The sequence below is a fragment of the Nipponia nippon genome, unplaced genomic scaffold, assembly GCF_047370975.1.
Source record: "Nipponia nippon isolate SJK-2023a ecotype South Korea unplaced genomic scaffold, ASM4737097v1 scaffold_28, whole genome shotgun sequence".
NCBI classification, from domain to species: Eukaryota; Metazoa; Chordata; class Aves; order Pelecaniformes; family Threskiornithidae; genus Nipponia; species Nipponia nippon.
Window position 1 is genome coordinate 5,290,908 of NW_028262345.1, and position 11,464 is coordinate 5,302,371.

At 47.9% G+C, this 11,464-nt stretch overlaps 1 protein-coding gene across 4 annotated transcripts in view; it reads left to right on the forward strand.

The window, feature by feature from the left end:
• The window catches only part of NECTIN1 (nectin cell adhesion molecule 1), a 106,332-nt gene that overhangs the window by 90,475 nt on the left and 4,393 nt on the right, over positions 1–11,464 (forward strand). Inside the window, exon 9 of one of the 4 annotated variants that reach the window (XM_087763442.1) lies at positions 7,167–7,211. The exons of 2 other annotated variants lie outside the window; for them this stretch is intronic. In XM_087763442.1, coding sequence (XP_087619568.1) covers positions 7,167–7,211 — 45 coding nt within the window. Of the gene's footprint in view, positions 1–5,108; positions 5,273–7,166; positions 7,212–11,464 lie in introns of those variants that run through there. One more of the 4 variants, XM_087763446.1, reaches the window with a different exon arrangement.

Consider the following 11,464-nt stretch of genomic DNA (forward strand, 5'->3'; position numbering starts at 1 on the left):
CAGTGAGAGCTTCACGAAGCAATTATCTGCAGGGCAGAGCGTGCCAGTGTTTGACTCTCAATTGACAACAAGTTCTTTAAACCCCCTTTTTTGTGTGGATTTGTTCAGCCTCAGATAGGGAGATGCTAATGTGAGGCAGCAGAAGCAGAGAGATTAAGGGTCAGGGAGAGATATTAGCAGCCATGCGCGAAAGGCTGGTTTTCAAGGACTGAGGCTGAAGGAGGATATGTTAGATTCAAAGGGCAATGGCACAGGAAACAGAGAACAGGTAGGATTAGAGTCCTTCCTTGGTGAGAAAACAGAAAACCTTCCTCCTCCCAGGCTTTGGACAATATCCTTTCCCTCCCTCGTGCCGTGGCGTGGAGCTGCTCCCCGCCCCCATCCTCCATGGGAGACACAGGATCCCCATGTAAATGCTGCAGGTCTCTCTCAAGATCTTCTTCCATGAGAGGTGGTTCACAGCGCTACGCACCAAACCTGGTGCTTCTAGATCTCAGCAATGTGAACACACTTGTTTGAGAACGCAGTATAAATATCAACCTATACTGGAGTAATATTTTATGAACATAACTAATTATAACCAGTTCATCCTGGTATGACCCTTTAATGCATATTCCTGTGCAGCTAATAGAAGGACAGGGCCCAGTGACCTTTAGCTAGCAGAAGTCTGCAGCAAGAGAGATGCCGAGGGCACTGGAAATAAAAAGACACAGTTCTGTGCTGAGCTATTTACTTCATCCTAGCTGAACATGGCTAATGTCCCTAAAGAAAAACTTCCCTTTGGAGCCCTCCCTCAGTCCTGGGGCTTGTCTCCAGCTGTTTCTAATCCTTGTGGAGTGGTAGCTGAGTTTTAAATGAAACACAGGATGCTAGAGCCAGACGGGCTGCTCTGTGGAGAGCATCCGAGAGCCGAATTTCAGGCAACCAGGAGGATGGAGGAGCTCATTTTGGGAAATAACGAGCAGTCAGTTAATTAAGTGGCAGAGTTAGTGATGTGAGATGGGGCCTGATGGGTAGCTGCTCCGTAACCATGGGAACTGAGTTTGCTGCTCTCAATCCTGGTCTGAGAAGATGCATTTCTGTGCCCCATGCTTGGCACTTGCTGCTCCTTACCCGTGGTTTTAGCCAAGAGGTGATGGACTGTGGAGCCCTCATTTCATTTGGCCCATGAAGGAACTCCCTTTGCAGTAGGGATGCGGTGTCTGGGTGACTCAGCCGCTACTGCCACAGCTGTGCCCGCTCTTGGCAAAAGTCTAGCACAGCTGTGAATTGGACCTGTCCTCTGGTCAGCTTGGCTGGCAGTCCCTGTAAACAGTATCAGGCTCCCCCATCACGCACACACACCATGCTTTGGCTTTTTGCCCCAGGAACGAGATGAGGCTTGCTCCCATTTCTTGCTAAATCGCTGTATCCTTTGGGCAGGCAGCAGGCTAGTCAAGTTCGTGACTGGTAAAGGGAAGGAGGGTGTCACTTTCCTGCCAAGGAGTGCTGGTTTTGCTGGATTCTTCCCAGATAACACAGGCAGTATGTGCTGCCACAGCCAGGGCCAGGTGTGCATCACGTTGCCCAGCCACGCTTTGCAGGGAGCCAGCTTTTGCCCTTCTCCCTGCAGGGCCACTCACAGGCATTGCTTTTTTCACCCCTAAAGCATTGTAGAGGCCTCCTGTTCGTGTCACACCCATGCACTTCCCTGCAGAGGAGATGCTGAGGAGTGTCTGGCTGGGATAGCACTTGCATGGAAACCTCTGGGGAGCAGCAGCAGGGATAGTGGTGGTTACCAAAACCAGCACACTCAGCTGAGGCCCAGTCACCACACTCCAACAGCATGCTAAGGGGCTGACCATGGCAAGCTACACCTGCACAGTCCTTCACCTGAGAGATGGGTCAGTTGGAGGATGAGGAGGAAAGCACATTCCCTTCAGCTTCTCTGTGTCTCTGCCAACCTCACTTTGATACAGCCCCCCTCCCGCTGTGTTCAGATGGAGATGTAGGCAGCTGCTCTGTTGTATATGTGGTTCTGGGATCCTTTAGAGGGGAAGGCACAAGACAAAGGCAGGATATTCTTCTTCTGCTTGCACTTCATCTGGAGATTTGACTTAGGAGGGTAGTGAAGAAGATGAGAGTTGAAGGGAACGGATTCTGCAGGAAAATGGGGCGGGTGCATTCAGCTTTAAATGAATTGTGCAAAACCTCATAATTTGGGATAAACTAGATTCATCACAAGGCGGCATGAAAGCCACTGCCTGGGGTTGACAATTTCACAGCACTAGAATGGGAGTCAGAAAGTGATTAGAGATGGCAAAAAGCAAGGGAGAGGGAAATGGGAGAGATGCCAGGAGAAAATAAGAGGCAGGTGGAGGAGGAATCCACGAAGAGGGTGTTCAGGTACGTGTGCGCGGATGCGTGCAGATGCGTGCTGGCAGGGGACCAGGTGAAGGGGAGAGGCTGGGGCACGTCTGCAGGGACAGGATACCTGCAGAAGGGAGCAGGGGTGGGCCCTGTGTCAGAGGCTACAAATGAATATGTATGCTTATGTGTTGCAAACTGTGGGAAAGATAACATGAAGCTGACAGCACAGAAATATGCAAGGACAGTGTAGTGGACAATTAAGGGTAGAGAAGCGGGCATAAGGGTGATGGGGTTGCCTGCAGCATTTGTCTCTCAGCTCTTGTGGGGTAAAAGCTTTGGTTTATGTGAGGATATCTAAGCAGTGAATGGGATGGAAAGGTGAGTGTGTTTCAGATAACACCTATAAAGACTATGCATGTCTGAGAGTGCTGGTACCCGTGCGTGTCAGTGCGCAGAGTAACACGTGTGTGGGTAAAAGCAGAGGTGTGCTCTGTGTGCACACGGCAGTGCCTATGTGTCATGTAGATGCTGTGTGTTTGTGTGAGAGAGAGCACGAGCGAGAGAGGTGGAGGTACGAGTGCCCGTAGGAGCAGACGTATGATTAGTGCACGTGTCAGCAATGCTCATTTGCACAGGTAGAACGGAAAGTTTCATTGCTGCAGACAGCAAAATAATTCCTTTCAGTTTACAGGGCAATTACCAGGGTGCCGATGCTGATGATTTACGCAGAGCGCTTGCATGTTGCAGTGCTAGACCTTGTATACAAGTCACATTATTGATATTGTAATAAATTTTGCTCCAAACAAGCAGCAGGGAGCAGGAGCAAGCCCAAGAGTGGCAGAAAGCAGGGGAACTCCATGGAGAAAACACCTCCAGTGGGAAGGAAGCACTATTTTGGAGAGGAGCAAGGCAAAGTAGACAGCATAGGAATGAGGAGGTGGAGATGTAGTCTGCCTTTCTCTGGAATTGGAGGGGGTACTGAGATACATAGCTCAGGGGGAAAGAGTTCTGCAGGGCATAGGTTTAGGTATGAGACACGAGTTGGCATTACTAGTTCCCTTAAATGTCCATAGACACTCAGTCTGGGTCCAGACACGAAGCAGAGAGGCCATAGGATACACAGCTTTCACGCCAACAACTTGCCACTGCCATCTGGTCACCTCCGCAAGGGCAGGACAGAGGGTGACCTCAAACCTCCTGGTCCTCCAGCATCCAGCTTCACTGAGCACCACAGGGGAACCGGACACTGGAAATGCTGCCGCAGCCGTGTTCCCCTTTCCCCTCATCCCGGTGGCTGGGGGACGCCAGCAGGGAGCCAGCCAAGCCCTGCCACACAACAGCGCAGCAGTCAGAGATAATCGCTCACTGAATAACGCCTTCCAGCAACAGGCACTAAACCAGCTCATTACAGGGCTATAAACTTCTGAAAATGGCTCTGCCACAGCTGGTACGTGGCTGAGGACACTTCCAAACAAAGAGGAGAGAAACATTTTCAAATTAAACACCTTTTGCATAATCGCTATGTGATGCAGCCATTTTGGAAAGGGGATAGAGAAATTGGAAAGCTATTTCATTTGGAAGAGACAACTCTCTCCTCTCAGAGAGGCTTAGCAGATGCTTGGCTAATGCTGGCAGAGAAAATGGGCCCAAAAGCAAGTATTAAAGAAACTCCACAGGGCAAGTAGCCAGGGTACCCCCTCCCGCCTTGGCTACTGACACCAGGGTTCCTCCTGGTGACTCATTTTCCCCACTGAGCAGTGAGGTTTCCAGGCCATCCTGCCTTCCAGGGTTCTCTGACCATTATTATTTACAAAGCATAAGAGATGTCTGGGTAGGAATGATCAGACAAATTGGATAATATTCCATTCATGCAGCTCTTGCTGATAAGCCCGCTTAGTAAGGCAATACCCATAAATATTTTCATGCCCAAGAAGGATGCTTTTAGCATCTATTAGATATTATTACAATGACAAAATCATGCTGCATAGTTAATCTGCAGTAGCATACTGTGCAGTCAAGCCTCGAGTTAAAATGTAGCACTTAAGAACTCTACAGCCCCCACGCTAGGGCAAAACAACAGTATTGGCTAAGCAGTGTCATTTTGCTATGGTAATGTGTCTGTTGCAAACCTGCCCTCGGAGCTATGGCTTTGAAGCCACTCCCTCCAGGTATCTCCCTCCCGACACCCAAAATTCAAGCCTTCCCCATGATTTTCACTCATGCCCCCAACCCTGCATTTGCCTCCACTGGGCTGCAATGAACCCCAAATTCCTGGGTCAAAACTGACAGCTCAGGTATCCAATAAGGTTTGAATTCACTGAACCACTCCTGGCTAAGGAAAATGCTGATCCCAGAGGGGTTGATGGGAAGATGAGAGCAGCGAGATGCTGCTGGGAGCAGCCCCAGTAAAAGGGGCAGATGGGGCAGTTGCTGGGAGTGCTGCCAGCCTGGGCTGAGTCACTCAGCTCAGTGGTGGATTTGGGGAGCAGTGCCATTAGGACCTTTGCTTTGATTTGGGATTTTACCTGACTGATTGTTCATTTCCTCCCTACCTCCCTCTCTTCAACTGTTTTTTCTTCCTCCCTCCTCTCGCCCTTTTCTTCTTTCTCCCTCCACCCTTCACACGCTCCCTCTCCCGTCTCATTCACTCGCTCCCCACCTTCTGCACGGTTCCTGTGTTCTCACTCCCCTGCCTCCCCACTTCAACCCCAATTCCTCCCTCCTGTGTCCCCACCGCCTTGCTGCTCTCTTCTCTCCAGAATTCTGGCAACAAGGACTGTGATGTCCACTATGCAGAGCTGGACACTTCCGCTCTGGCCTCGTCACCCAGTCCTCGGACCTCCATCCATGCTGGCGGAGACCTAGTCGAGTATGCAACCATCCAGCCCAACTTACGCTAGCGCATGTCACTCTAGGCCCTTTCCCCTCAGATTCTGGCCTCAAGGTACACACGATCGCACTCTGCCTTCCCCACTGCGCCCCTCTGAAGTCAGTGCTCCCCCCCTGCATCTCCTCCCCTTCCTGTGGAGTGGCCCCCGTGCATCCAGTCTGTCCTCCTCCCACTCCCTCCACCTCCTGCATGCTGCCCACAACGGCTGCTCTCTTTGCTACCCTTATTTCTGGGGATGCTGACAGGAATGCCTTTGCCTTGTCTTGCCTTCTATGCATGCTCTTTGCAGTGTTTTTCCTTTGCTTTCTACAGTGAGGCGAGGCATGTGGGAGAGGGAAAGGGTTAATGGCTTTGTTTCAGAACAGGGGTCTGTCCCCTCTGCAGTCAGTGTGGCTGGAGACACAGGGAGAAACGAGGTGGGTTTGAAGGGTCCAGCTCTTGGTGTGGGATTTGGTTTGGGGAATTTTTGTGAGGCTCAACAGCATGAAGCAAAGCAGCAATACTAGGATGTGTGGAAGCTGAAGCCAAAAACCTCACAGAAATGTTAAGAGGGCCCTTCCAAGCTAGTCAGTACAAGAAGGGGAGGGAAAGAAAAGGAGACTGACTGAAAGAAAAAAAGAAAAAGAGTTTGTGTGCATGGAAGCAACTATAGATAAGATGGAGCATATGTGCATGTGTGAAAGAAAAGGTGGGAGAATATGTGAGAGAATATGGGAACACGTAAAGATTCCCGCATCTGAAAGAGTCCGTGAATAAGAGACAGTCAGAGAGGGACAGCATATGTAAAAATGAAAGAGCTTGCGTTTTATGAGGTTGGTACAGACAGCATGTTTGGATGTTTGAGAGAAAGGGAGAAAGACACTTTTCTTTGGTGCTCTCCTCAAAATTAGAGACCAGAACTGACTATTTCCCTGTTCTCACATTTTTCTGACCACTTTAAGCATCACTAAGCCCATCCAAGTTCAGGTCCTGTGGCAGGAACTGATTAGGACTCAGCTCTCATTTTAAGTGGTTGTTCTGGACCATCTCTAGCTACCAGTGACCCTTTGAAACGGAATGGTGTTTGCAGTGGAAAGAGGTGTCCTCAGCTCTTCTTACATTCCCTTACCCTATAATCATACCCTTTTCTCAAGTATTAAAGCTACCAGGTCCCTGCCTGAAAGGGAGGCATCTCTCCCACCCCATGGGAGATTTGCTGGGTGATGCCAAGAGTTTTTGGCCAAGGAAATGCCATTGGCAGCCCCCTCCTTGGCTATGACTCTCCCTCTCTCCTGTGTACTCCCCAGGTTGTGGTGACTGCAGCTTCTGCCTTGCTCCTTCCCCTTTACTTTGCTGCCTTTTAAATGGGAGGAAGGGGCTGTGGGCTACAGCCCCACAGGGGTACTCAGTGAAGAGGTGCGGAGAAGGGTGGGGAGACAAGGAAGAAAGCAGAGGGGGAGATCAGGTGCTTTGCAGCTCACTGAATGCCTCCCAGGTCACCCAGGGTAGATCAGAGGAGCCACACAGAGAAGCAGTAGCTTGGAGGTGGAGAGGAGTAGTTTGAAGAAAGATATAATAAAGGGCAAAGGAATCAGATCCTTGGGAAGGAGGGGAATAGCTCCATGCAGGAGGATAAGCACGAGAAATACAGTGTTTTTAAAAAGTCCCACTGGACAGTCCTGTTGATGTAGTGCCTCCTTGCAGACTAGGAACATCAGTGCTAACAGGTGGGTGAAGGTGGAGCAGAAACACCTGGGTGGAAGGTGTGCAATGGGTTAGTTCAGTTTGCCTTTATCCCTGTGGTCCCTGGTTTTCCTGTGTTGGAAGCAGCCCTGTAGTTCCCTTGCTGTAGCAAAAGCCTTGCTAGGTAAGTGTCTGCAACAGGCCTGGCCCGGACCAAAACGGTAACCTCTCTCTCTTGCGGTGTCTCACCCACCCCTGCTCCCAGAATGAGGATCAAGGTCTTCGTAGACGTAACGAGCGAGAGTGGACAGTAAGTTTTGGATTGGTTTCGTTTTTCTTTTCTCCATTTGGTTGTGGGGTCTGTTTGTCACTGGAGAGAGGTGCTGATGAGCTCCCAGGCACCTGCCTGCCTGTCACCAACAGGCAGCAGCACTGCCAGCCTCTTGCACACAGAGAGAGGATGAAAATGCCAGCCCAGAGGAAGATGTGGTTGAAAGCAGCCACCCTCCCTTATGCCTTCCCCTCCAATTCCCAACAGTTTCTTGCGCTGCACTGGAGGACCGCTCCCACTGTTACAAACAAGGCAAACGCTCCCTAATCCATCTTGGGAGGTCTCGCCTTGTCCTCCCTGGGGTGGGGAATTTTGTTGCCAGGAAAAGGACAGTAATCCTCCAAATCCAAATTTGGAAATTCTCCCAGTTTCTCTGAAGTAAAAATAAAGCCAGTCATATGGTGCTTTGAAGGTGTAATCTCACTGCCACAAAATCTCCCTGCTAAGACACACCACAGATCAGGGTGATTTTTTTTTTTATGCTTTTTTAATTATTTCCTCCCCCTTCACCTCCCCACACTCCTGCTCTCAGTTTTGTTTGGGAATTTCTTGTCCCTGTTACAGCCAGAATAACTCAAAACCATGAGACTTGCACCAAGATCCCAGCAAATTAGTGACCAGGGTTCAGATTCCCAGCTCTGCTTTCTGAATGTCCCTATAACACTGTTAAACCTGCACCAGTTACAGATTTGGTGCAGACTGAGCTGGGGATATTGCAGAACTATCAAACGTAGCAGCCTTGACTCAGCTCCTGATTGCCCCATTTCCTTCCTACCAACACCAAGGTTGCCTGAATACCTCCCCCAGGTCAATAGCCCCATTTCCAATTTTCAGGAGAAATAAAGCAAAGAACTCAGGTGGCTCCTTATTAGTTTCCCATTTGTAAATGAGGATAACAGCCCTGCCCTGACTCCAGAAGGGTAGAAAGATGGATTCGGGAGAGAAACAGCATGGAGGGAAATGTTTAAGATTAATGATGGTCTAAGATGCTATAGGAACACAGAACGGGTACGTACTATAGACAGAAAGAGTTAAAAGCATGCTGTAAGAAATGCAACTTTATGAGCAAGTTTTCTGCATAAGTGATACTTGCATGTGTCTGTGGGTGCATCCCTCATAGGTCCTTGCCCTATATTTCGGGAATTTCAGCCTTCCTCATGCTTAACCTGTTCTTTTTCTGAACCCAGGGGTAAGCCCCTCTGTCCCACCTGCCCTCAGTTTTGTCCTCACAAAAGTCCTCCACTCCTAAGAGCAAGCTCAGGGCCACTGGTTCCTGCTCACCCCTGATACATTAATGTCTATTCTTTACTCAGGACAGTGATTATTCCAGGACATCCCTCACAGATAAGGTGTCAAACAGAGAGCAGGAGCATGCTGGGAGATACCTAAAGTTGCAGCCACCCTTGGAAGTTGAAAAACAACATGAAAATGCTGACCAGAGAGTTTAGAAACAGGGAGGAGAGGATGTGAGGCTCCCAACACCATGGTGAAATGTTCTTATTTTTGGTTCCCATTATATTTTCTATCTTCCAACACCAACATCCTCTCCACTGACTGGTCCACACTGTGACAACTGTCCTCTGCTGCTGTCACTCAACAAAACTGCTTCTTTCTATTCATCAGCCTGTGCTGCATCCCAAAATTCAAAGCCAGCTGATGAAGAGGTTCAGGGGACTGGCAGCCCAAAGTTTGAACAGTTTTGAACAGCAGGGACTTTTCCCGGCCAGGGAGCAGGCTAAGACATCCAATAAGTGCATGTGCAGTGTGTTTGGCCAAGCAGAGAACACCAGCTTACTTCTGTTTGTGAGCCATGCTGCAAGACTAAAGAGAAGTTTAAACTGCATGAGAGGTTATTCACTGGCTCTTGGGCTTTTGAACAATAGTAGAAACCACAGTCCTCTGTAGCAGTATCTGTTCAACTCTCACATGTAATAGAGTCTTCAGATTTTCCAGAGGAAAATATAGCAGAGAAATCATCAGGACCCTGAGAAGGAGTTTTTCACTTTTAGACCAGTAAGAACTCGTCATTTAGGTATGATTAAAAGTACAGGATATGGTCAGATCAGAGGGAAAGCTGCCTGCAGCACACCTAGTTTTACCAAAGAGATGATCTGCAAATAGAAGAAAAGCTGGAGACAGGTGTATAGGGGATGGAGAAGGGTTGAGAGTAAGTCATGGCAGAAATGAAAGCTCTCTAATTCAATCAAGTAAAGACTGTTTAAAGGTAATCTTCCAGGCTGTCTGAAATGGGTAGATTGCTGACATCCCCTTTAATCAAGCTCTTGAAAATAAAACTGAGAGGGGAGGATGTAACCCAGATAAAGAATTGTATGGAGTCATACTGGAAACAAAGGCAAGTGGGAGAAGTCAGGTGGGGGAAGGTGGCAGAATTGTGCGCTAGTTCAATTTAATTAGTTCATTATCCCTAATTTAATTTCAAACTTTGTTAAAGATAAATTAGATTTGGGAAAAGTCACAGTGGGACTGGGGAAGGAAGTCAAAGGGCACCGGCTGCTAAATATGTTAAAAAACATCAGGCTGATTTTGTTCTCTTCCCTTTCGCTACTTAGAAATGAGATCCGGGAACAAAGCCGGAGCAATGCAACTCCTGGCTTCACATGCTGAAGAGAGGTGAAAGGAGACAGGGAAGTCTCTTCCTTTGAGCCCGATGCTGGCATTCTCCAGCTGCCCTGCTTTGGCCCCACTCCCACCTGTGAAGAGTGAGCACAAAACACTGGCCAGAAAGAAAAGAGGAGCTTGTTCATACTTATTTGGCCAAATAGAAGTGCTGACAAAATTGCACTTATTTTCTCTAACCTTACTTCATGGATGCTTGTTTCATGCCCATATTAACTGATAGATAAACAGAAAGAAATAGGCTTTGCTGACCCAGTATATTGTCAATAAGCAGCTCATAAAATAGTATCTTATGACCCCATCTGCTTCTTTCAGTGTTAGATGCTAACAACCAACTCAATTTACACAAGATGTCTACTTATGTTAACTGGTAATCTCTTTCCTATTAGACCTTTTGACAGCACATATTAGTATGAAGTCCTGTGCTTTTCTGTTGCATGCTCAAAAAGCATATAAACCTACCCTCCCATTTAATTGATAACAGATTGCTAGCCTTGCTAAGAGACCCTCTTGCCTGCTATGTCTTACTAAATTTCAATCATTGAGACAACTTCTCTTTCAGGTTAGCTTTAACCAGAAAGTTTAGCTATCAGTTAATGACTTAGCTCTATAAAACAGGAGGAGAGCATGGCTAATAGGTTTTTTCCCCCCTTGCAGGTATGGAAAGGCGTTCTGTTGTGTTTGAGATTTCTTGAGAGCAGCTTATACAGGGAGAGAACCTTTGCACATTCTGTGCTGGCGAATGCTCTCCCTAGCTGTTAGCCCTTCTTTATCCCTTTTTATCAGCTGGTGCAACCAGAAGAATAGCAATCAGCTGTTCTTTGTTCCCTGCTTCCCTTATTGTATGGATCCCTGTTTATACTACAGAATTTGTATGAAGATAACTGTCTCCAGGCTTGAAGTATATGTTGCCATAGCCTGCCCAGTTTTCCAGCCACAGGGCTGTGTGTGGTACAGTGTAAATCTGAGCCTTAAATTCTGTAGGGGCCGAAACTTTCTGTGTACATATAGCTCCCACCTGGGAATGTGAGAGGTGTAAGTCAGGGCTGCCTAAAGCAGCTAGGAAGAGATTGTAGGGGGTAAGGTAGAGTTAGTGAAGCTTCCTCACATCCCCTGGCTTGGGTTCCTCCCGTTAAACAGCTATAATGCTGCACAGCACTTCTCCACCTTTTCATTTTGCAATTAAAAGTCAGAAGTGGACAAAAACCTCATGAGGTAGCTGTAGGAATGGCCCACCCAAATTTCAGATACCAGCACAGCAATTCTAAATAGAAGGGGCTTAAAACCTATTATTCTTTGCTATCTGACCCGGTCAAGCTCACTGACTTTTAAAAGCTTAAGTGGTGGGGTATACACTTTTGCCAAGGAAAGGGAAATGAAAATCACATGAACCTTAGCATTGTTCCTGTTTTCTCTGGTGCTCAGACAAACTTCCCATCCTCTAGTGGCCTTCATTGCTCTTAGCAAGGCTGTTCCTGAAATTGCCTTAAGACTGTGCAGCCCTCCAACTTGCTTGTTGCCTCTTCTAGCAGTCTGAACCATCAATAAATTATTGTCGACACTTTGTTTTCTATATGATTTTTTTAAGCATTCTG